Source organism: Eupeodes corollae, chromosome 1 (assembly GCF_945859685.1).
Source record: "Eupeodes corollae chromosome 1, idEupCoro1.1, whole genome shotgun sequence".
In the NCBI taxonomy this organism is placed as follows: domain Eukaryota; kingdom Metazoa; phylum Arthropoda; class Insecta; order Diptera; family Syrphidae; genus Eupeodes; species Eupeodes corollae.
The window spans coordinates 222179731-222206922 of record NC_079147.1 but is presented as its reverse complement, the minus strand read 5'-3'; the positions used below and the strand labels follow the sequence as shown (position 1 = coordinate 222206922).

The following is a 27192-nucleotide window of genomic DNA, read 5'->3' as shown; positions in this document are numbered from 1 at the left end:
AAAAATACAGCTAATTCGGTAATGAATTTATTTATGTTCCCTCTATTCTGATGCAAACCTCAACATCTTAAGAAATTACCCGACACTTATCCTATTGACAACATCATCCAGCAAAATTATTTAATTTTGTGTCCAAGAAAATGGACAATGCATAACCTAACCATATGAGCAAATCTTCCTACGCCAACGCCAATCCTTTTTCTTTCTATTTATTTTCATATTTTCCGAAGAAAATAAATGAAAAACGATAATTTTATGCTAATCGTTGTCGGCGGTCCATAGGGATCATAGGTATAGGATAAGATTCCCGTTAGAGACGTTTTTTTTGTTTTTTTTTTGTCTTCAATCCCGAATTTATTTACAATGAAACTGGGAATGACCACAAAATGACTTCTTTGGTTGTCGCATTATTGCGTTTAAAGATTTTTTTTCTTCCATTTACAACTCATTTATGATCCTTAAAAAGGACCTCTTGCTCTTATGCGAAGTAAGGCTGTTTAGTTAATGTGGTTTCCATTGCTAGGTTCTTCTCTTCTCAAACAATATCCAACAAAATACACAGGAATTGAAGTAAATCCGTAAAATTTCATAATTCGTTTCTTTGTTGCGTCTCGATGGGCATAAAATGTTCTTAGAGGGTACGTTGTTACGTACCTAACCTACGCAAAACTGTTTTTCTATTGGCTTAAGATGAGTTTAAGATGTCTGATGAAGAAGAGAAAAATATAATCTTTTCAATCTTTTAAAAATTATTATACAACACAAATAAAATACAAGACACAAATCGCCTCCGATTTAAAAAGGGGAATTTATTTTTGAATCTTTTGTTGCGTTTTTATTGTTGTTTTTTGATTACATGAGGAAGATCATAAACACCTCGAACACACTTGAGTTTCACACCGGGGACATCTTGTAATCGACCTACACGACAAAGGACAATATTGTGCTCCTGCAGGTTGTGGCCAATTCCGGGGATGTATGCTACCATTTCTTTACCAGTTGATAAGCGCACAAGGACACATTTTCGATTGGCTGAATTAGGCTTCTTTGGTTTTTTAATGAGCGTCTTTAGGATAACACCTTTGGCAAAAGGCTTACCATCGAGCGGTTGACGTGGTGGGCGAGTCTTGAAGTGAGGACCACGTCTATGCATTTGTTGAAGAGACGCCATTTCACGCACCATTGTTGAAAGAGTTGTGTTAAATGCTATAAATAGAAAAAAAAAAGATTTTATTTTTAAATAAAGTTTTAAAAATTGTTTTCATTCAGATTCATAGAATAGTGTTTGAAACGATTTCATAAAAAACTTTATCAATAAAAAGAAAACCTGAAAACATTCAACATGAAAAATATTTATATTTTTCAAGTTAAAAAATATTATATAGTTTACTTCCAGAAAACTATAAAGGTTTCATTCTATGTTCAATAGCAAAAGGTCTTAACATTAAAAATAAATATAATCTGTTATTGAGTTACCTACTTTACACCATATGTTTTATTATTAACATACTTTAGCCCTTAAACAGTATTCAACGAAGAACTTTAAAATGATTGGTGATACTATCATCATTAACTCAGTTACGTTACTCGAACATCGTCCTAAAGTATCTTGTCCCACCATTTTTTAACGTTACTTTAATGGACTATGCTGTAGTGTAATAAACAGTTGCATTCCTTTTCTTAAACGGTTCAACTGTAATACTCGTGTTTCTAGAAATGCTCACCAGTTTACTTTTAAGTCCAACTTTGATCTGGTGAAGCACAGATATTTGTTCTCTAGTCGTACTTCACGAATGGGGAATGCTTAACCACCTTTGTGTTTCCCTTTCAGTGCAATGTTCAAGAATTTAAAGTGACGTGAGATTTAAAGCATTTAGTTTTTAAATTTACAACACAATAGTAAACGGAAATGAGGAATTTCATAGTAACATAGTTGCTTTGTTTACAGCTATTTTGGATAAAAGGAACAAGATAACCCCAGACACCATCCAAAAATTATTAGAATCAAATGACATGCCGAAAAAGGCTTAAAGCAGTGATAGGCAAAGGACTATCAGTTTGAAGTTGTTGTTTTTTTTTTTGTTAAAAGTGGATCAAAAGACATGTAACATTAAATTTTGTTATATTCTTTAAAAAATGTGGGATAACATTTGTAAAATGTATCCAATGTATTGCAAAGTTGCATAGTTATATAAAATAGAAGTTAAGTTATTATAAACGGTGATTTTTTAAGAGCTTGAGAACTTTAAAAAAAAAAAAACGTACAAAATTTGCAAAATCTCATCGATTCTTTATTTGAAACGTTAGATTGGTCCATGACATTTACTTTTTGAAGATAATTTCATTTAAATGTTGACCGCCGCTGCGTCTTAGGTGGTCCATTCGGAAAGTCCAGTTTTGGGTAACTTTTTCGAGCATTTCGGCCGGAATAGCCCGAATTTCTTCGGAAATGTTGTCTTCCAAAGCTGGAATAGTTGCTGGCTTATTTGTGTAGACTTTAGACTTGACGTAGCCCCACAAAAAATAGTCTAAAGGCGTCAAATCGCATGATCTTGGTGGCCAACTTACCGGTCCATTCCTTGAGATGAATTGTTCTCCGAAGTTTTCCCTCAAAATGGCCATAGAATCGCGAGCTGTGTGGCATGTAGCGCCATCTTGTTGAAACCACATGTCAACCAATTTCAACAACAACAACAAAAGTTTGTTAGCATTGAACGATAGCGATCGCCATTCACCGTAACGTTGCGTCCAACAGCATCTTTGAAAAAATACGGTCCAATGATTCCACCAGCGTACAAACCACACCAAACAGTGCATTTTTCGGGATGCATGGGCAGTTCTTGAACGGCTTCTGGTTGCTCTTCACTCCAAATGCGGCAATTTTGCTTATTTACGTAGCCATTCAACCAGAAATGAGCCTCATCGCTGAACAAAATTTGTCGATAAAAAAGCGGATTTTCTGCCAACTTTTCTAGGGCCCATTCACTGAAAATTCGACGTTGTGGCAGATCGTTCGGCTTCAGTTCTTGCACGAGCTGTATTTTATACGGTTTTACACCAAGATCTTTGCGTAAAATCTTCCATGTGGTCGAATAACACAAACCCAATTGCTGCGAACGGCGACGAATCGACATTTCACGGTCTTCAGCAACACTCTCAGAAACAGACGCAATATTCTCTTCTGTACGCACTGTACGCATTCGTGTGGTTGGTTTAATGTCCAATAAAGTAAACTGAGTGCGAAACTTGGTCACAATCGCATTAATTGTTTGCTCACTTGGTCGATTATGTAGACCATAAATCGGACGTAAAGCGCGAAACACATTTCGAACCGAACACTGATTTTGGTAATAAAATTCAATGATTTGAGAGCGTTGCTCGTTAGTAAGTCTATTCATGATGAAATGTCAAAGCATACTGAGCATCTTTCTCTTTGACACCATGTCTGAAATCCCGAGTGATCTGTCAAATACTAATGCATGAAAATCCTAACCTCAAAAAAATCACTCTTTATGTAATTTTGGCGTTACAGAGGTTTAAATATCGGTTTTAATTAAGATAAGATGTTACCCACTGTATAACATAATTCTTGTGAGGGTTATGTGTGCCAAATCAGTGGCGTTCAATTTTTGAAGAAAATAAAGTGAAGTTATTCCTTTATTTTTATAAAAGAAATTTTGAGAAATTAAATGAAATAAAAATTCAAAAATAGTCACATTTAATTTTCGAGACTTTATTGATAGTTTCGAGCTTTAAATCATTCCTTGCTTGGATATTATATTGGCTTTTAGTGCCCGAATCGTTTTTCGATTGCTGGCGTAACATCGTTCCTTCACGGTTGCCCACAAAAAGTCATACATTTTTTAAACGGTTCTTAATAGAAAATACCAAAACGATATAAGGCAATTTTTGTTCTTATTACGAACTCGTAGTGTTATGGTTATACCATCAAGCGTCGAATCGCAACTCTGAGGCGACCAATTGACAACAAGAGGGCTGATAACGTTTTTACAGCCTCATAATCATGGAAAAATGTTTGAACGATGGCACCACTCCACAATGCCTCTCTATGGACGCCTATTGCATCGAGTCCGTAATCCAAGGCCCAGATCCGGCAACTTTGTTTTAAATGAAATCAAAATTAGCATCGTCTTAAAACTGTTCTAAGCCCCTTACTACAAAGCAATAATAATGTGGATGGTCGTGCGCATTCACTCAAGACTTGGTCAACTGGACAGACTACAGAAGCCACATTCTCGCATGAGTGTTGTCAACTAGTACAGCAGCACAACCTTTTTGCAAAATCTTATGCGTCATTTCAAACAAAACTTCTTTTAAAAAAATGTAAAATCATTCTTAAAGTATTTCAAGCGTAGAGCGACAATCCGACAAGATATCATATTGACTTTCTGTCAAGATTTGGAACGCTGCAATGAAAATTTGACATTTTTATGATTAGTATAGATGAAAGCTTTATAATTTCCGAACTTGAACAAATGCAGGGTATTAAAGTAGCCTAGAATTTTCGGTTCATTGTAACGAACTACTCGAGAAAAAACTTCTTGTTCAGTCATTTATTTTTGTATTTTTACGACATTACACAAATCAAAAATCTCTTTTTAATTTGTTTATTACATTTTTGCGATCAAAACTGTGTCTCTTTAAAATATTTAACACTAAGAGACTTGTGACTTATACTTATTTATTATTTAATATAAATGTATACATCAATGACTTTAGGTAATCACGAGTTAAAAATGGTCCAATCCTTCACTTACTTTGGGTCAATATTAGCGTTTGATAATAACATAGTAAGTAAGTAAGAAAGTACTTACATTCCTGACAACATTACTCGCACACAGGAATGGTTGTGAGTTGTAAGTCACTAGGCCCTAGTTCTCAACGGACTGTTGCGCCACCCATTTTTTTAAGTAAGTAAGTCATTTTATTAGAACAACTTTTTGGTTGCAAAGTTTAAGTATTATAGTTATGAATTTGAGATAGCTTTGGCTTAGCCGTCCATCAGCTTTAATGGCAATATATTATAATGGTAATGAAAAGTTATATGAACATAATAAAAAGGAAAATTTAACTTTAAATATACTCAGTCATTAAGAAATTTCTGTATTTAATAATAGATTTAAGAAAATTATACAGTTCTTCTCAGTTTCTTCCGTTCAAAATTTCGAATGTTTCCATCATTGGAAAACGTTCCTTTCCTTGATATGTAAGTCTTAGGTGATTGAAGATTGGACAAATGCTTATAAAACGAAAGTTGTCTTCTTTGGCCTTCATGTTGCACAGCGTGCAAAATTGGTCGGATGCACCATTGTATGGACCGCCGTTAAGATAGATGAGCTCACATCTCGATTTTAACAGCAGCGTTATTATGTTACTGCAGAGCTGTTAAATCTGTAATTGACTATGGGGCAGTAAATGGTGACTGGATAGACTTAATTACAACTTTTGAAGTACAGTCCAAAACATATGTACACCAACCATATGTCCGTAGTGTTGAAGTAGACTAATGAAACTGTAACTCGACAAAAAGAACTTAAACTCCTACCGAAACTTAAATGGAAATGTAATGATTTATTTTCTTATCAAAACAAATTAAATAAACATCTGTCCGAAATTTCTGCAAACCTTAATTCTACGGAAAAATTATCAAATGCTATAACATCAAGCATACGAAGCTCCTCACAAATCCAAAATCATACTTCCTTAGTTAAATTTAAACAGAAATGGTTTGATTGTGAATGTGTTAAAGCAAGGAAAAAATCACTCGTTTTTTTAGACTCTCTACGCTACACAGAAGAACTAAAGAGATTGTATTTAGAATCAAATACTGTGTATAAAAGACTATGACTATGACTATTTTGAATTTCAAAACAACCAAGTACGATCGCTAGGCCTCATTAAAAACCCAAAAGAGTTTTGGAAAACAGCCAAGGAAATAAACGGGTCCAACTTCGTGACAGGCGCAACTATACCGGCAGATGATCTCGCTTTGCACTTCAAAGGGTTACTTTTCAACAAATCAAGTTTATTATATTCGCACATGCAGAACCTCTAGTCTTGGACGAAATTCTAGATTCGGAAATAACAGTTAATGAAATCCAAAACGTTATTATTAAAGCAAATAATGGAAAAGCACCCAGTGAAGACGGTATGCCGTATGAATTTTTCAAAAACGCCTGCCCAACCTTGAACGACAATTTAAAGCACCTTTTTAATACGATATTAACAACAGCTTCAATACCAAACTCATTCAAAAAATCCAATACATAAAAAGGGTGATTCTAATAACCCTGAAAACTACCGTGGAATCTCATTCGTAAACACGATGGCTAAAATCTTTTGCGGTATACTTGTGAGCAGGCTTGAAAATTGGGTTGACAATCATGAAATTCTTACGGACCTTTAAGCCGGCTTCAGAAAAAATTACTCTACTATTGACCAAATATTTTCTCATTTCAATAATAAAAGCATTTTAAGCTAGGAAAAAGAAAGTTTACTTATTTTTCGTCGATTTCAAAGCAGCGTTTGACCTTGTTAACCGGAATGCATTTTTATACAAGCTGTCACAAGTAGGTACTTTGACAAAATTTATCAAAGCTTTGAAAGAAATGTATACGGGGACAGAAGCAGCAGTATAGGATGGATGGCTTACTCTCAGTGGTTTAAACAGTTTAACAGGTATGCCTGTTAAGTGCTCTATTATTTTCGTTCTTTTTAAATGACATCGTCTCATGTATACCCTGTGGAATTCATATTTCTGACACTAATGTTAATGTGCTTTTGTATGCGGATGACTTAGTTTTATTTTTGGAATCACCTGAAAACCTGCAATTGATGATTAACCGTCTTTAAAATTATTGTGAAACCTAGGGTCTCTCTATAAACACCGAAAAATCGAGAATTATGGTCTTCACACATAGCTCCTGAAGTTTAAATAAAAATAAATGGTACTACAAAGGCAACGAGATTGAAAATGAATATGGTTCTAGACTTAAATAACCCCTTTCAAGTAAAAGCTGCTGCTTCCCAGAGCTTGGTCAACATGACTTGGCGACAAATAAAGGGTGATTTTTTTGAGGTTAGGATTTTCATGCATTAGTATTTGACAGATCACGCGGGATTTCAGACATGGTGTCAAAGAGAAAGATGCTCAGTATGCTTTGACATTTCATCATGAATAGACTTACTAACGAGCAACGCTCTCAAATCATTGAATTTTATTACCAAAATCAGTGTTCGGTTCGAAATGTGTTTCGCGCTTTACGTCCGATTTATGGTCTACATAATCGACCAAGTGAGCAAACAATTAATGCGATTGTGACCAAGTTTCGCACTCAGTTTACTTTATTGGACATTAAACCAACCACACGAATGCGTACAGTGCGTACAGAAGAGAATATTGCGTCTGTTTCTGAGAGTGTTGCTGAAGACCGTGAAATGTCGATTCGTCGCCGTTCGCAGCAATTGGGTTTGTGTTATTCGACCACATGGAAGATTTTACGCAAAGATCTTGGTGTAAAACCGTATAAAATACAGCTCGTGCAAGAACTGAAGCCGAACGATCTGCCACAACGTCGAATTTTCAGTGAATGGGCCCTAGAAAAGTTGGCAGAAAATCCACTTTTTTATCGACAAATTTTGTTCAGCGATGAGGCTCATTTCTGGTTGAATGGCTACGTAAATAAGCAAAATTGCCGCATTTGGAGTGAAGAGCAACCAGAAGCCGTTCAAGAACTGCCCATGCATCCCGAAAAATGCACTGTTTGGTGTGGTTTGTACGCTGGTGGAATCATTGGACCGTATTTTTTCAAAGATGCTGTTGGACGCAACGTTACGGTGAATGGCGATCGCTATCGTTCAATGCTAACAAACTTTTTGTTGCCAAAAATGGAAGAACTGAACTTGGTTGACATGTGGTTTCAACAAGATGGCGCTACATGCCACACAGCTCGCGATTCTATGTCCATTTTGAGGGAAAACTTCGGAGAACAATTCATCTCAAGGAATGGACCGGTAAGTTGGCCACCAAAATCATGCGATTTGACCCCTTTAGACTATTTTTTGTGGGGCTACGTAAAGTCTAAAGTCTACACAAATAAGCCAGCAACTATTCCAGCTTTGGAAGACAACATTTCCGAAGAAATTCGGGCTATTCCGGCCGAAATGCTCGAAAAAGTTACCCAAAATTGGACTTTCCGAATGGACCACCTAAGACGCAGCCGCGGTCAACATTTAAATGAAATTATCTTCAAAAAGTAAATGTCATGGACCAATCTAACGTTTCAAATAAAGAATCGATGAGATTTTGCAAATTTTATGCGTTTTTTTTTTAAAGTTTTCAAGCTCTTAAAAAATCACCGTTTATTTTACAACCAAAACATCACTCTTTCATCTAAATATAAAGTTTTCGAAACCGTAGTAAAATCAACACTCTGTTATGCTGCTCAAATTTTAGGATTAGATGAATTTGAAGTGGTTAAAAAATTTCATCGAAATTTTGTGAAAAAAATGTTTCATCTACCAAGAAACACTCCAAATTAAGCATTATACCTTGAAACAGGGTTGTCTAAGATATAACATAGATAAATAGAAAAGATACTCTGGTCTGTTAAAAGCCAATTATCAAGACTCTTTAAATCCAAAATCTTAACATAAATTCAAAACTGCTGCTGTATAAGACTATATGGTCTTACTAATACTCGCGAATATGGATTAGAGACTTGGATGCCTATTTAAAGACACTTTAACTACTTATCCGTCCGTCTACGAGAGTTAAGAAAAGTAAAGGGTTGGGCCCGTATTTCGAAAGAGCGCAGGAGAGCATGCACGCGCAAAGTCCACAGCGGTCAAGACAGCGGCGAAGACCATGCCTCCTCTGGAAAAATTGCGTGAAATTGGATTTCCGGTGCCAACAACCGATAAATGTGGAGAAGAATGTTGATGTTTTATGACTGCTGCTGCGCTCCGTACGCTTTCGGAGTCCGGACCTTACAATTCTTTCATAGTATAATATTAAACACAGATTTAATTTATGACAATAAAATCACAACTTTCCTCAAAATGATCCAAAAAAAAGCTTATGAATAAGAAGAACAATTGTTTTTGAATGTCCAACATTATTTGAGTAGCGTCAGTTAAAGATCGCTCATATCAACCTTATTTAAACCTTCTGTATTCAAGCTGAATAGGTACAGTATTCATCGTATATAAAAACTGTTAGCTTGGATTCAGAACTCATACAGTATTAGTATCCTTTTCAATCTATAAGTAACTCAGATGTCAGCTATTTAAGTTTTTTTTCACATCAAAAATATACAGCATTGTATTATACTCGTATGCAAACAATAGCATGTTACTGATAGGTTCCATCTCTGATGCATCCTTTCTTTCGATCCAGAACAATATTCGATCTAAAATTGATTTTTCATTCCCACAATTCAATCTGCAAAAATATGAATCACCACCACCACCGACCGCCAGCAACATTCATCAATTCAATATGAAAAATATTTCAAGCGTCGGACAAGAGTTCCCAAACACAAAAAAAAAGAAAAACTTATAATAATAGGCAACCCGTTTGGCCGTCATTTCCTCATTCCTCGCACGTTATTAAACCATATTTGTATGGGCTGACCATAACAGAAAGATTTTCTCGAGATTACATTTTTCCACAATGGAAAAGGATAAAGAAAAACAATGCATTTCTATACATTGTCATTGTCAATGTCCATGTCTCAGGGTTGATTGGGTTGGCATCTGGCCCGCTCCGTTCAACCCTTGAAAAATTTAGTTTCCGATAAAATGGCGATATGTGTAGTGTAGGCTTCAAGTATCTAGTTTTTTTTTCTAGTAAAATTATGCTAAATTATAGTACATATTTCCTTCTTTGTCCGGTGCGCATATGGTCAGGAAATATCATAAGAATATCATCTTCTTTAAGGATATCTTATCCTTTTTTTCTCGTACTTTTTTTTTTTGTTTTCATACAGGAAACAAAAAACCTTCTGGATTTGCAACAAAATCAAAAGGATTTAAAGGATTTAAGTTACAATTTCATGTACTTATCTTTTATTTGTAGAAATGATTACCTTCTTATACCATTCGTCATAAAATATTCTTTTTCTTTAATTTAAGAAAAAAAGTTTCTAATAATTGTTACGATTTACAAGAGAATCAACGGAATTTTGTTCTTTTTTGAAAGCAGGTAATGATGCGATATTCAGTACAAGATTTCTGGCATTTTTAGGAAACTTAGGAACAATTATGAAACACTCATATAGGTTTGCTTAATTGTAAATAATTTATGAGTGTATATCGATACATTCCCTCAAGGATATACCAAGCGGGACCTTTTTTCAAAAAATTCAATTTTATGTGCATTTTATCAGCTGAACAACTTTTTGCGTAAAGTAAAGTAAAAAGCGGGGGTTTAAATCTAAGTTAAGACACAACATATCACTTTCAACAATAAATTGTATGATGATTTTGCAAAGTTCAATTCTTTATCTTCTAGATACAGTTTAAATCAATGTATTAACTCACATTACCTTTTCGACGGTGTTTATGTCTTTCGGCACACTTTTTCTAACTTGCTCTAATTTTGCCATATAACAACAAATTTATTGTTTTTTTTTTAAGAGGAACTCCTAAAAATGGTTAAAAAGACAACATAAAAATAATAACCGGCTATTGTTTTAATAAAACAAAAAATTTGGGAAAGAGAAAGAACACTTACAATTATTGAAGAAGTTATGAAACATTTCATCATTAGATTTTTAATTTAAAATTCTTAAGTTACAAAACCAACAGTTTTGTTCGAGGTTTTACACTTTTTATGAAACAAGTTTCTCGTGCATATTTTGGATTTTTGTTTGTTAATTATATTGTTTGTTAGTTAAATTTATATTTTACATTTATTAACTTTAAAAAGTTGTACAATCCATGTTCGATTCATTGTAGAAAAATTCGACTTTGTGCAAATATTTAGTAAAATTAATGGTATAACTTAGTTTTTCAAATAATAAAATAAATATAACTATAAAAAAAAATAAGGTCGTAATGTTAACGTAATGCCGAAAAGTTGGTTAGCATATAAAGAACCAATTTTCGTAATAAACTTAATTTCGATAAAATTGCATCTAGGCCACTATTGCACTCACTGCTTGTCTTAAGGGGTTTCATTTGACTCTTTCTAAACACTTTAAAAACCTTGATTGTTATACATTAATGTTTTTGAATAGTTTGTTTAAGAGTACATTTTTAGAGCTGATTCCGAATCAGAACTCCAATTTTAGCTTTTTTATGCTCAAACTCAGGAATACCCGTTTCAACATTAATTTTATAAATTAAAGTAATTGATTCATAAAACTAATGAGGATTTTTTATAACAATAAGTTTAATTACTTTAAAAATAAATTCATAAAAAAAATATTAAAAAAATGAATGTAATGTATAAGGTGATGCAAGCGCCATTTTTATTTTTTATTTAAACATACTAAAAACTTTTAGCAAAATAAAACAATATTAAAACAAAAAACTCAGTTCACTAAAACGAAAAGTTAATGCGCCTATATATTCAGTGATAATTATAATGTTTCTGCTATAAAATATGTTATTGCTTTGTCCACTTTTCTGCAACAATTTCTTTTCTAATATTTTATTTTTTAAGAACATACGATTTTTTCCTGTTCCATATTTTCCTTTGCAATAGTTTGACACATTAAAAGTAGACATATTGTTTGTATTACACAAAACATCCATTTTTATTTTTTAGAAAGACGCCAGAAGAAATCAGATATTGTTAAACGATTGCAAATATTTCAGAAATTTATCTTTAGAGATTCTCAAGCTCGTCAGGTTAAGGAATTTTGTTTTCATTGTATTTCATCTTAAAATTGTACAGTTCAATAATCTGACTGAATCAGTCTTTAGTGTGACGTAAAGAAACGGGGGAGATACAATCTTGTAAAAAAAGTGTCCTCTCGACATTATCGAGCGTGCCTTAATTTTTTATTTTTATTTTGAGTAAAATATCGCGAGAGTAACAAAAAATGTGTAATCTGACGATTCCCACAACATGTAATAGAAAAATAAGGACAAGAGTCTGAAGCTGTGGCAAAGTTTATAACAACATCGATGTCTTGCAGTTCAAAAAGACTGAAAATTCAACTTTGGGGAAAATCAAGTTAACCAACGAATTTTGAAAGCCCACAAAAAATTAACAAATTTGGACTTACCCTAGAACAATCAGTACAAAATAAGTTTTTAGATTAAATAAGAGTTACTGGTTAAAATAGTGGGACATACTTCTAAGAATTTTTATAATTATTCGTTTTGTTTGAGTTTAACAACAAATATTTTTTATCATCAAAGCTTCGAAATTGTCTTTATGACGATAGGCAAAACCTTATTAAGCATCGTGGACTCATTTACTATTGCTTATCAGTGATTTTGGTACGATTGTTTTTTTTTTTTTTTTCTCAAATTCATTTTTATTTAATTCAATCTAAAGCCTATCTTAAAGCTAGACAAAAATTCATAAAACTAGCCTAATTATCCATAACTTACAACTAACTTAATGGTCCCATACGGACACTCTAAGCTAAACTATAACACTAATTACTAATGCCTTTCGGCCTTAAGATCTATTTTACTTCAATTTAAATTTTATTTGTTTTGTTTTTATTAGAAAATTTTGAAAAAACTAATATCAATAACCTTTTTTATTTATTTTTACTTACAAACTACTTAAAATAAGGTCCTTAAATAAAACTTAAAAACTAACTTAAACTACCTTTTCTACCTATAAACTACTTAAAATTAGAACAACCACAGCAGCAAATCTAACTATCTAACATTTTTCGTTGTCTTTTTTTTTTTTTTTAATTTTTATTTATTTTTTTTAATGTTTTTTTAATGTTTTTTTTTTTTAATTTTTTGTTTTTTTTGTTTTTTTAATTTTTAATTTTTTTTTCGTGCCACCATGCCTATTCTACTTAAAACTAAACCCTTAACATAAAACAAGTTTGTAAGCCGGCCAAGGCTTAAAACCCCATCCCGACTACCCAATATCAAGTGCCGATTGAAGCCACCAAAACTGGTTCACCTGCTTCACCATATCAGTTCGGTCCCGTTCGGACACAGCCCTACTGAACCGAGGGAGCTCTGCTCCGCCTTGTGCTATGACGTCCTGATTGTACAGGAGTCGCCTATCCACGGTTCTTCGTCTGACGTGGTAGATTTACGGAACTGCCAATCTATCCTGTATCAGACCGCATCTATCTAAAAAGAGGAATGCCTCTGGGGGAATGAAGCCGCTCAAGCGTGCACTCTCAAAATACTCGTCGTTCGGATAGAACGCCCCGAAAATTAAATTGTTGGTCGAAGACATAGCTCTTGCAATGTGACCTCGAACGAGTTTTATCACGAAATTGTCAATTCTGTTGATTCGAGCCCCGTTGTACAGGACCTCGTTGGAATAATAATGCACATAAGAAGATTCGGCTGTTCGATATAAGCCGGAACAGCAAATTACCTTCACTCTGGGGTCAAGCCGACTGCTAAAAAACAGCCGTTTCGTCAGAGCGAAGGCTCCTCTGGCCCTGGTCAGAGCAGCATTTATATGTCTGTCGAAATATAGATACTGATCTAACCAGATACCGAGGTACTTCACTACACTTTTGCTCGCTAATGGCTGCCCGTGAAGATCAACGATAACCATCTTGCTCCAATTCTTACACGTATCCCTCGTGGCCCCAGCCAACGGAGTCCGGAACAGAATTGTCTCTGACTTCTGGACATTTATTTTCAGTTTCCAGTCGTCGCAATATCGCTGAATCTTGTCGAAATCACGCTGCAAGAGAATTCTAATAACCTTAACCTTTCGAGCCGTTCTGCACGCAATTAGATCGTCAGGGTACGCAATTGCCTTTGTAAGACTACCTATCAGATCGCTGGTGTAAATGCTGAAGAGAATCGGTCAATTCACCGCTCCCTGTTGAAGACCATTTTCAATTGAGAATGTTGTGGTAGAAGTTACATTGCCACTTTTGACAACAAACTTTCTACCGTTAAGCATATCATAAAGTATATACAACAATGGCTTGCTAATGCCAAACCTGCTTAATTTTAGGTAAAGACCCTCTAACCATACGGTGTCAAAGGCCTTTTCCAAATCAACCAGGACAGCACCATGAATTGTGTCATGACCCGCCTTGAACCCGAACTGTTTATCCGGAATTATTTTGTTGTCCGCAGCCCACTAAGTCAGAGCCCTATTAATGATCTTTTCGAAAACTTTGCTGATGCTCGGAAGAAGACTTATCGACCGAAGATTTGACGGGTTGGAGTTGTCCTTTCCCTTTTTCGGGAGAGGATGAACCACAGCGGTCTTCCAATGCACTGGATAATATGCATTATTCAGTGCATTGTTGAAGAGTGTGGTGTAAATGTCAATTGTCTTAGTACAACGTTGGATATACCGTCGACACCTGCTGACTTTTTATTTTTTATTGAATTAAAGATGAACTGAAGCTCAACCTTCGTCACTAACAAGGGACTTTCTCCCGTTTGCTCGGCGATTATGGCATTTGCCAAGGAATCGTCATTGAACCGCATGAAACCAGTTCTCAGATCGCCATTGTGTCATATCATTTCGAAGGTAAAAGTGATTAAGTAGGGCTCTGTTTTCCAGGTCGTGGTTGGGGCGAATGCTTACATTCACTTGCTGGAAGGCAGCTCCCACCGCCTCCACTTTTTCCTTCGGATCTTCAATTATGTAAAAGTCATCGTCAAAGATGGCTTCCTCTGGATCTATTTGCGCTGTCACGAGTACGTCTCTGTTTTCTTCGGTTCGTTGGAGTTTCAGACTCGGAAGGTCATTGTTTGGTACGATTGTCTTACAGGTATCAGTGACAAGCTTTATAATCAAGACAAAAGAATTTTAGTTCTTTTGAAGATTTTTCTTCTGTTTATAGTTTTCAATTGAAAAGAAAACTATAATTTTGAGAAAGTTATAAACGGCTAAGAAATGACTTTTAAGTTTTCGCATTAATTTGGCGTTTAAAAGTACTGATTTGGGCGTTTTAAATAAGTAGATTCTGTTCATATACAAATTAAAAGAGACAAGATTAAAGAAAGAAATTTGAAATAACTTATAACAATATAACGAACATAACAAAATAAATTTAGTATCTGACCTGTTTGACATTTTTTGAGATTTATCAAGCATATCCACATCTTACCTTCGCGTTACGTGCTCTGCAGTCTTTTTTACATTCAGTCTGTGAACTTCTGACTATAAAACAATACCGTGGGTGATCCGCTTTATAGAATTAAGGAGTTTAAACTTTTCTTTTTGTTTCTTTTTCTTCTTTTATTTTCATAACTTTAATTAAATAAAAGTAATCACTTTTAACTAGAGGTCGTGGGTTAAATGCCTGCCTGTGATATCTAAAGTTTTTTTTACGGGTACTGCCTCTTGCGAGGAATTGACAAACCCTCCAAAAGAAAGCCGTTCTGATACGCCATAAAACTGCACGTTCCCTCCATCTTTGACAACATTACTCGCACACAGGAATTGTTGAGAGTTGTGAGGCAATAGGCCCTAGTTCTCAATGGAATGTTTAGCTACATAATTTATTTACTATTTTATCAATTTTAACCCATTTTGTTTCTAAAGTGATGCACATTCGATAATTTAATTATGAAATATTGGCTCGTTTAAATAAGTTCAATATTCATTATGGAGTGAAATTTAATGCATATCGAGAAAAAAACACAACTTTTAAGTAGGAACTTATTATGTTTTTTCACACCACTTTATTCACTTCAATTTTGCTTGTACTAACTTTTCAATGAATATCAATTTTCCAAACAATATAATTTTGATGTAGTAATATTCGTATACCTAGACCTTTCCTACCTTCCTTTTTAAAATAAGAACAACACCAAAGTTGGATCATCCTTTAAGGGTTTATATTCTTTGCTAAATCAAACATAACACGCCCCTATTTGAATTATATAAATATAACGTAACCTTTCTCAAGAATTTGTATTGATAATTGTATGTATGGTAAATATACCTGACTTTTGAGTCAAAAGTCAATTTATAGCTTGACCGGTCTTTTAGGTCTTTGCTACCGTTGAAAATACTGAGTATGCAATTTTGTTAATTTCATATTTTATTACCATAATTTTATTGCATATATAAAAATTCTATGTATGTACGTAGTGTGTTTTTCCAAAAAGTTGTTATAAATTCACAAACCTGGATTAGTAAGGAAAAACAAATATTGCAGAACCGCACAATAACTGGATTATAAAAACAAGTTACTTTGCTCTAATTTTTTTCTTAGAATTTACAAATTTCAAAATTCATAAGATCGTTAGGTGGGATACTCTAGGACCAATTAAAGGCTATACTAATTACTCAATATGTTTTTGGTATATCTTTTAGTTTGAAAACTTTTTATTTACTCATTATTCATAGACCCTGTTTGACCCATTGAAACTAAAATTTTTCAAAACGCTATGTTTTGAAAATCGACGAAAAATACACATTCAAAAAAAAAATATCAACGCAAAAACAACCAAAAAAACATTCACACGTGTTCGAATCATATTCGAGACTTTTTATAACGTATGACTCATTTCACACAAGCCTGCAAGTGTTTAAAATCCTTGTCACAGAAAATATCATATAAAAGCATTTTTCTTAATGTGATCCTACTGAATGTTCATACCATGAAATAGAGAACAATAAAAATCAATTTAAATACGCAAATTGGTCCAGCCCGCAGAGTCTAGAGAAAACCATTGAAAGTGATTGAGTTTGTTATTTTAATGTTTGACGTTCCTGTGTGGTCAACAGTGCAGCGTCAGGACCCTTTTTTAATCCTTGAATTTTGAAAAGATCATATTTGTCCTTTTTTGTGTCGATTGTCACACCTGACATCAGAATTTGTTTTTGGCGTTGTCACTTTATTTGGTCGCGTGAAAAAGAAGCTCAAAAGGGATTAAAGAACGAGGTTGACCATTTATTGAATGATCATGACGGGTGGTGCTAAATTTTATATTATAAGACCACAATTTTTCTTATTTGTTTGTTATGATTCAGGTGGTCATTTGAGAACTTTTTTAATAACTAGCTCTCCCTGTTCTACGTTTAGGTTCGGAGTGGGTTAGAATTTGAATTTGAACGAGTATTAATACAAAGTCGTCAGATATCTAGGCAATCAATACTGTCCTTCTATAGACTCCATTCACCTAACAAGTTACTTCTATCTTAATTCCAGGAAGGCTTTAGAAAGAATTACTTTACAGAATATTACATTTTTAATCTCACCTCACCAGGAAAAGCAAGGTGTACGCTTTCTTTGTTGACTTCAAAGCTGCCTTTAATCTATTTAACAGGAATGCTTTTCTTTATAAACTTTCATAACTTGACATATCTTCTATAAGCTCATTTTTGTTCGAAGCTGCAGTTTTGGATAGAACTAAGTTCTCTAAGTTGTTCGCTACTACTCGTAACTAGGTGCGAAGCAAGATGGGTTCATAATAAAAGTGTCTCTGAAACTATGACGGACAGCTTGTTAAGATCGTTAATGAATTTAAATGTTTAGGTGTGAATCTAGATCCTACACGCTTAATTTCAAGTTTCACTCATGTGAGCAAGCCAAAAGTTCACAAAGCTTAGTTAACTTAGCTTGAAGAAATATTTTTCCAAACAAACGAATTTTCTTGTCTGCTAAATACAAAACATTTAACTGAGTAGTCAAATCCACCCTTTCCTATGCTTCTTAGGATAAAGGTGTTTATGAGTGGAAGGAAATAGAAAAAATACATGGGAATATTCTTAAAAAGCGTTTCGGGCGCATCAAATACACCAAATTAATTTTTATACCTAAAAACCAGTCTTCTTTAACAGTACTCCGACGTCTCAAGCTGAAATTATTATTAGGTAAGTTAAGTAGTCGTTAATGCAACTCGTAATGTATTCACACGAAGACCAAAAGATCTAGAAAGCGGAATTTTATATAGGAAGTTGAATTACAACCTGGGCCTTTATAATTTTTAAATGATTTGCTAAGCTACGAGTATGATGAAATTATTACAAGTCTTTTAAGACCTAGTTTTAAAACCGTCGGTTAGATTGACAGAATATGAATTCTAATAGCGAGAATAAACAAAACAATAAATCTAAAAAGTGAGATTAAATGGATTAATAAAATTAAATTACTGGAAATTAATTTTAAACAAGTTTATATATAAACAAAAGTTGAACTTCAATGAAAAGATACAGTAAAAAGAAAAAAAAAAAAACAAATTAAAATGCACTGGAAAAATTAAAAGTTCTCTGTAAAAATTCCTTTTCTGTAAGCTATTGAGCATTGGAGGAATTTGTAAAGTTTATCCCAGCCTTTTTCTCCATTAAGAATTTCTTGAATAATTGGATAAAATCCTAAAAAGTGTCCGATATCCTCTCTCATGGGTGTTGCAGAGTTGGCACTCGATAGGCAGGTCTGGTCTGTGATGATGTAGTTCAGAGAAAGTATCTCACCTCTGGCTCGTAGAATTGAAGAAATCATATCCGTTGAGTTCTTGTCGTCGAAGTAGGTTGATTCTCAAAGAGTAAACTCCAACTTATTATAGAAGTCTCTATACTGCGATGCTTTGGCCTGGTTGATAAAATTTTTCCGATTTCGCAACAATTGAGTAAAGACTTCCTTTGAAATCTTTTAGATTGTCCAAATCAAATTCGATCGATTAACCCGCCAAATTAGCAAGATCAATCCAAGTTTGTACAAAACTATTTATGATGATAATCTTTAATACTCTATTGACCAGCCTTGATGAAACCAATCGTAGTATGTGTTTTGATAACGTAATCCAAATGAATCTTGAGCGTGTCGATGAACAACTGTCGCAAACCTGTTTCGAAGCAAATAATTTGGCGTTGTTGATGGGTGAGCAAAGACTCGCTTCAAAAAGAAACGTAATCATTTTGTTCAAAACCTCATATTCTTTGTAGCCTCACACTTGCGAGGAGTAAAGCATAATAGATTTTGCCATCGCTTGAAACAGTTTATATTTTGCTAAGTGGTGGATGGATTTATTCGCAATCCAGTTTTTCTAGGAAACGCAGATCGCAGCTTTCGCCTCCTGAAGTTTTAACTTGATATGTTTTTTCACACAAAGGTTAATTGTTATAGTCACACCGAGGTATTTAACTTCCTTAACAACTTGAACTTCCTGATCCTGGTCCTTTTCTGAAGATCATTATGTTAGATTTGCTAAGGTTCATTGATAAATTCCATGTATCGCACTATTTTCCATGTTTTACGATCATTTCTTGGAGTTGGTCTGGGGATTCCGATAAAAGTACGATATTTTCAGCATACAATAATCCCGAAACATTTTCTCCCGCAAAGGCCTCTTTCACACGAGACGGTTTCGTCCGCACGGTTAAAATCCGTACGGTTTTTATCCGTGAGCCATTAATAGTAAACTAATGAAATTAACTAAAGCTTTCACACTGGACGGAGACAAGTGTTTTCCGTGCGGACGATTTCAAACAGCCGCGCCGTCTCAACGACTGAAATATACGGCGGCCGTGCCGTCGCCGTCTTATCAATGATTACGCGAACGCATTCACAAAAGATGATTTTTATTCGTCTGCCGTCCGTTTTTTTGGTTACTTGTACTTGACTTAAAATTTAAAAAATATCTAAAATATAACCAAACGTAGACGATTCACGGGAAAAATACGTTATGTGTGAAAACAAAGTCCGTACGAAAAAAAAATCGTACAGATTTTAACTGTACGGACGAAACCGTCTCGTGTGAAAGAGGCCAAAGTATACCCCTCCTCCCGTGTGCTAAACTAAATCATCAATAAATAGAGTAAATAATAGAGTACTCAACACACATCCTTGTTTTACGCCAATTGAAGAACTGAAATCTTCGGAAAGGCATTCTCCATCCCAAACGGCTGTTGAATCTTTAGCATAAAGATCTTTTAAAGTACTGATAATTCTGGAAGATATGACTAACCAGCCTTAAATAGTAGCCCATACAATGCGTCAATCAATTTTGCTCGCTCTGCAACCTAAAGTCAAAGAAATATTACTTTCTTCGAAAATGCTGGTCCCTATTTCAAACACTTTTCATTTTGCAACTTTGTCCAAAAATAATATCCTGCAAAATAAAATACAGTGTTTCACAAAATTTGCAAAGGCTTTTCAATTTTCAAATTTAATTTGAAAAGTGAAAAGTAATTCGTATTTTTAAAAGTTGAAAAGTAAACCCTAGACTGTGGTTATTAAGATCAAATATCTATTAACAAAAGTTGGTGAATTAATATCTATCATGGTACCGTCAACACCTCCAGCTACATAAGTAAATAATTCTTGAACAAAAAATTGCGAGGCTATGTTTGAACAATTTTGTGCCCAGCAAATGGTGTAAGACAAAAATTGATCAATGACAATATTCGAAGAAATTAATTCTTAGTTCTACTACACTTTTTCACCAATTTTAACTTCTTCGTTTTGTTTAAAACAGCTTTTCAAAAGAAACTATTTTTTGCTATGAAAAACCATTGCTGCCAAATTCCATTCTTAGCCACTCTTTGGCTCTGATGACAATGGACCTCTACAAAATAAGACATTTTTAAATTTGAGATGAATCAACGTAATAACCCTTAAATTCAAAATTCATGAAAATATTTTCAAAATTCTAAAAATAGTTTGCAAAGTTTATTGTTTGGTGAAACAAAAAGAAAAAATGTTTTTCACTTTCAAGAAAAGGCTTTGGGACTTGCGAATTTGAGTTTGGAGAAATGTATTATGCAAATAGGAAAACTTTTCGATTCAATAACGTTTACGAGTACTTTGCAATTTGCAATTTTGAATATAGAAACAAATTTCTTCTTACCCCCAAATATAAAGGTGGGTGTCCATTTGAGAGTAAACGTGCTGCGAGAAGTTCTCAAGCTGCTCTCGAGAGCGATCTTGCAAGTAAAAATAGTCTGGAGAGTAGCTCGCGGAGAGTTGACTAATTACTTTCGACATTCGATCTTTTTGAAAGTCACTCGCAAGTGGACACATGTGTTTACCACAATCCGAGATAAGCTCGAGGAATACCAAGACAGCTCGTATTTTGCGAGTAGCTGTCGAGAGAAAATATGACAAAGCAGTGGACATTGGAGGAAACCAATTAACTTATTGAAAAATATTAGTCAGTTCAATTATTGTGTATATATTCTACATACTGGAATCCGAAAAAAGGACTGTATGCTGCCGTATGAATCACCTGGACAGATCATACAATAAACTTTTAGTTTTTCCTTCGAAAATGATTTCAGATTCATATGCTTAACTGACGCTAAAAATCTAAGTGTTACCAGTATACGCTCGCGTACTGGTATGTTTTCCCTTAATTGGGTATCTTTTTTAAAAATTATGGGTCCAACGTTTTGTATCAAAAATTCAATTTCACTAGCTGGCTACAGGCAAAATTTCAAAAGTATTGAGGATCGTCAATTTAAAGCTCTCTTGAAAGAGCAGACCCTGCACCGAATTGATTACGACGATCTACCCACGTTTGAACCAACATTTTTTGTTATTCTTTTTTAAGAACAGTGCCGATAATTAAAGCAGCTGAAACCCTTCGCTTGTAAGAATACATGGCCAACTGATAATATGCTTGCAGAAGAAATCTATCAAGTGGACACGATTATGAGAGTACCCTCAGCAAGAAAACTCTCAACATTCTAGCAGAGAGCTCGCGAAAAGCAAAATTTCTAAAATGTGTCTCTCAAATTGACAGTCTTCCGTGATTTTTAACTAACAGAAGGGCTCTTAAATGGACACGCACCGTTGATTTGAAAACACACTAATTATTTAAACTATTTTTTAGCAAACATTGTTTTTTTTGGTTCTTTTTCAAGTAAAATAACATCATTTTTTTTTAATTCAAAATCAGTTAAAAGTATTTAAAAAAAAAACAGTCCTTTTGTGTGTCATAAATCATCTTTTATTCGAATTAAAACATATTTCTTCCATGTAAATCTCTTTCTTTATCTATTTGTTTCTTTGCAATCAATCAAAATGTCCTTTGGTCAGTTTATAATAATTTGCTTGTTTAAAGGCAAATTCCTTGTATCCTTTTGTATCTAACCATACAAAACAAAACCCATACCCTCGACAATAGATAATTGACTTCAAAGAACAATGTCCCAAGGTAAATTTTTCTTTGTCATTTTGTTTTTTTTTTTCTTAAAGATATGATGTGTAATATCTTCATAATCTTCACAGCTTCATCGTGCAAGAAGAAAGATGATAAAAGATTCGTCATAACACGTCACTAGCAAGGATAACTTCTTATTTTTGCCTATAGTTTTATATCGATCGATGGAATGGGTAACAAAATAAATATAAGAAAAGGATGAATTATACAAATCAGCAGAATTGACAAAAAGGATCTTTATTATATTCCAAAAAATGATGATCATCAACCTATGCAGGTCACATTAAAAGATTAACTCCGAAAATGTCTTGTAGAAAAATTCCCCGTGCCTCGAGCGTGCCAGTGCATATTTTTGACCCATTTTTTCTTAAATATCAAAAGTATCATGAGATTCAAAATTTTTTGATAATGATCAACAGCAATGTGTTACTAGCACGTGGCTTGGGGATTAAAAATGTCAAAGGGTTCCGATCAAAAAAATTTAAGATAGGAAAATATTTTAATCTATTGCAAACCAACCTTTGATAAAAACACATTTCTTTTTATAGAAATACAGCAAAGTTCTAGAAATTGATCAAAATCTTAGTTTTCAAACGATAAAGCCGAAGATCGATTCATTGGAGGTTGATGTTTTTTTAGAGTTGCAAATATTGAAAAAGTTTCAAATAAAAATTACAAAAATCTACATCATGTGAAAACTTATTTCCACAGTTGTATTTCTAATTAATGACTCTATGAATTAAAAGAAAACATCTTTTTTAGAAGTACAAACAAAGAATAACAGTTCTGCGTTGTACATTGTTGTTAATTTTACGGGATTGTTTAATATTTAAATTACCATCTTGCAGCCACTTGCAGACTTTTAAAACGAATTGGGTTGCATTGGTTTCTACGTTTATAGGAATGTGCAATACAATGGAGAACTCTCGTTAGCCTTTCATGAGATGATTTTTAGCAGGTTTTTTTTTCAAAAACATCACATCTTTCAGTCATCAAGTTAAGATTGTGATTGAGTTATGCGTGTACTGCTTTTAGAGAATTAATTAAAATGTAAAGTCTCGTTAGATCTTCCCTAGAAGCAAGGTTTTTAAGAAGAAACGGCAGGTATCCCACTCAGAATAATTTTTAACTCATCAGTAGATAGCTTCCATATGCTTCCATGTTGTGATCGTGTGCGGATAGATTTATTTTTTTTGCAACCGGTGTAAGGGGCAGAAGAAATTTCGAAAAAGCAACTTAACAACTAAGAACAACTTTAGAGATGTTCAATGAAGTACATTTTTGCTTGTTTTTTTTAATGGATAAATCAATTGTGTAAATTTTTAATTTTGTTACGTACAATGGTTTGAAAATGTTCTAAAATCGATTAAAAACTCTATCTACTAATTCTCGGTTTAACCTCAAAACTTTGTTTTTAAATGTTTAGTAAGCAGTTTTATATGGCTTATGAATATACTCAAAAGAAAGAACAAAAAAATGAAAACAAATTTAAATCTATAGGTTCGTTTTGAGAAAATTCAAATTTTCGATTTTTGACCAAAAAATTTGTTTAAGGGTATAGGTACTCTTATTTTTAGTATTAAAATACCTTAATTTCTAAGTTTCAATACAATCGACCGAAAGGTGTTGTAGGGGCATGGACAGACGGACTGACGGAATTGGTGAAGCCACTTTGTTCGACTTCTCTAACATCGTAATGTCATGTTTCATTAAAATATCTAGCTCGAAAACTGTCGCAAGTAAAAATTTAGAATAAAAATGTTGAATTTTGAAAATATAACCATTTTATCAAGATATTTTTTTTTTATATTTTAATTCTAGATTTGTTTGTTTAATTATTAAAAATATATTCTTGTTCAGCTGAGAAGTTAAATACTACCTACATTTGTAATGCTTTATTTTTCTTAAGTTAAACTCTTTAAAATAGCAAACACTTAATCTCGTATTAACAATTTTTTCGAGGTGTTTGTTAATTTAAGATTCTTGTGCTTTCGATATTTGTGTATTTTATATGAGATTTGTGTAAAGCAAGATTTTTGATCCTTTAAAAATGTCAATAAAGGTTTTATGGTAACTGATTGTTGAAAATAATTGTTGTTATTTACGAAATTTATATTAATCTTTTAATTTTAAAGACATACAATAAAATAAAAAAATATACAGATATAGATATTAAAAAAGAAACACCAAACAGAGTTTTAAAAATTAAAGTTTTTACTGATTTAAAAAGATTTTTTTTTCAATTTTGGTTTTCATTTTCTTATTTTCTTTCTTTCAAACTAAAATTATTCATTATTTATAGTAAAATTATAACTTAAAATATTTTAAATTCATAAATGTAAAAAAGAAACACATTTCGTGGACATTAAAATAGATACACAGATTTAAAAAAATTTAATTAAATGCAAAGCTATTCTGGATTTCAAAATTATTTTAATATTTGGTAGCCTGGCCCTTAGCTTTAATTACAGTGTGACATCTGTTAGACATTGAGTCAAATAATCGAAATCATCTGTCAATTTAAATATTGTACCACTACTGTTGAACCATCCTCCACAGTCCGGCTTTATTTTTTGTTAAATTCTTTCCAACCCCGCATTTTTGATCTCCCGCAAAATGTTCTATTTGATTTAAGTCAGGCGATTGGTATGTCCACTTTAATACGCTGATTTTTTAGTATTTAAAATACTTTTGAGCAGATTTGGATGTGTTCTGAGGGTCGTTGTACTGGCGTAGACAAATTTGAGAGGCAAGTTCTCGTCCGCAAAAGGCAGCATTGTATTCTTCATGATATTCACCTTCATATTTTGATCTATTTTACCCTTAATCAAATGTATTGGTCCAAAGCCATATCAAGAAAATTAACCCCAACGTATGATACTGCCGCCACCATTCTTGACCGTTTTCTAGAGTATTTGGGATTTAGTTCTTTCAAAGGAAGCCTTTTAAGGGTTTGTCTACCATCACTTGCGAAAAAATGTATCTTTGTTTCGTCCATCTACAAAAATTCCTCCACTTTTTGCCTCTTTTTGTTTTGTTTCTTTTTTTCCTTACAAAGGACACCATTCTTGCGATTCTTCTGAACAAGTTCGCTTCAACAAGTCTTCTACGAACAGTTCTGGATTAATTGGGAGCTGTAATTTGTTTTTTTTTTTTTTTATTATTTTCCTTGAAGACTTGTAAGGATCTTTTTTTTGAGGCGCACATTATCTTTCAGCCTTCTCTTGGGGTTGTTTTGCTTGGTTTTTGGCTCAATTGGTCAAATTTCTTTTGCAATCAACTTGAGAGATATGCTTATTACTCTGTCTATTTCCCTCAAAGATTTTTCCTCACTTCGTAGAACTAAAATGACAGCTTTCTCTTCTAGGAAACAATGCTTACCGCGACCCATGTTTTCCTTAGAATTAATTGTTATATTATTAAAATAATTTAAATTAACTTCCTAAAGTGAACTTATTGTCTTATAAAAGTAAAAAAAAAATTTAAAAATTAATATTTTTGATCCTAGTTAAATATTAAGGTCTGTGTTCTAATGTGTTTCTATTTGAATGTCCACTAAAAACACAGTCTTACCTAAGGAACCGTTCATCTCCAAACAATCAACAAGCAAACAAAAATAAAGCCCATGTTATTTTTGCATAAGACTTTTTTTATAACGGTTAAATTTACTTCTAATGCATGTTGTTGTTTTTATTTGGTTTCACTCCTAGCAAATGTGTCTGTGTCTATTTTAATGTCAATACCTGTATAAGATACCTACAATGTATTTGCATGAGAAATATTTTTTTATGAAATAGCCAAATGAATGAAATATTAAATAGACCATTTAATTCAATTAGAGTTTTGTTTCCTCGTAAATACTAAATGACTGTGTTTTGTTTAACCTAGGATCACTATGAGTTTAAAGAAGTGAATCATGATCATCGCAGGCTCGATAACCCGCGTTTTATCTCGGTTTTTTTTTTTAACAACTTCCTTCACTTATTTTGACGTCATCTTTTAGCGCATCCTAACGTTTCGTTTTGCTTTACGTATTCTCTCCAGAAGGTACTACAACGGAACATCCGGGCAGGTTCATTTTTGCTCACTCCTACTTTACGGAGTGCAGGAGTTTAATTTTGTTTACAATATTTGTTTTAAGGTAGATTGTCGGTACAGTTTGTGATTGTTACAAGATGGTCCCACAATTTTCGTAAGACTTTTCTTTTGATCATGACTAAGACGTTGGAGTTGCTTTAACTTAGCTCCCAAGCCTCGAACCCATGTCAATACCAGCCGAACCATGGTCGTGTAAAGCAGCAGCTTATAGGTTATGGTTAAGTTTCTGGTACTCTTCACCAAGCCTTTTATAGAATTGCGCTGCTTAAAATTCATAGTGTAGTATAGTTACTACCATTATAAGGTATGCGTATATTTAAACTCAATATTTTTGTTTTCCAAAATACAATTTAAGGATACCAACTTCAACTTTAAATGGAACTTAGCTGATGAATTAAATTGCTTGACTCTAATTAGTACCTATGTACATATATCCTACAATCGCTTTGGACAGTCTTATATAAATTTCTATAAGATTGTCATTTATTATAAAAGACAATTCCCGGCATTGTTTTTGGTTCTTATTACTTTAAATTGATCCACATGTTTATTAAAATTCCTAAATAATTAGAATAAGATTATTTGCGGCAACTTACCTTGGCATGTAATTTGTTTCGTAACATTGAATGTTTGCCTTAAGAAATTCATGGCTTCTATTGATTTTTCACAAGAATTATTAAATATGGTTGAAGGCTTTGTTTTAATGATTCTTTTATTCTTCAAATATAAAACAAATCGTTTATTAAATGTTAATTTACGAAACAATATGAGTTTCTTATTTCACACTTCTAATACAATCCCAACCAACAAAAAATAAAAATACTG

At 33.3% G+C, this 27192-nt stretch overlaps 1 protein-coding gene and 1 long non-coding RNA gene across 2 annotated transcripts; one reads left to right on the top strand and one right to left on the bottom strand.

Moving 5' to 3' along the window:
• Nucleotides 1–789: 789 nt before the first annotated feature.
• LOC129942796 (40S ribosomal protein S12, mitochondrial) lies at nucleotides 790–27192 on the bottom strand. The gene is made up of 2 exons (XM_056051867.1): nucleotides 26964–27192; nucleotides 790–1206 (listed from the first exon to the last, which is right to left on the bottom strand). Exons 1-2 carry the CDS (start codon nucleotides 27013–27015, stop codon nucleotides 836–838), a joined length of 423 nt encoding a protein of 140 aa, XP_055907842.1. The 5' UTR covers nucleotides 27016–27192; the 3' UTR covers nucleotides 790–835.
• On the top strand, nucleotides 22026–22954 carry LOC129942797 (uncharacterized). The gene is made up of 2 exons (XR_008781097.1): nucleotides 22026–22263; nucleotides 22338–22954. It is a non-coding gene; the product is annotated as an uncharacterized LOC129942797 (long non-coding RNA).

Bases quoted from the DNA above. Each gene is read 5' to 3' on its own strand.
- LOC129942796 (XM_056051867.1), bottom strand. From the start codon at position 27,015: ATGAATTTCTTAAGGCAAACATTCAATGTTACGAAACAAATTACATGC. The intron at 1,207-26,963 runs GTAAGTTGCCGC...TTCTATTTATAG, and splicing joins GAAACAAATTACATGCCAAG to CATTTAACACAACTCTTTCA.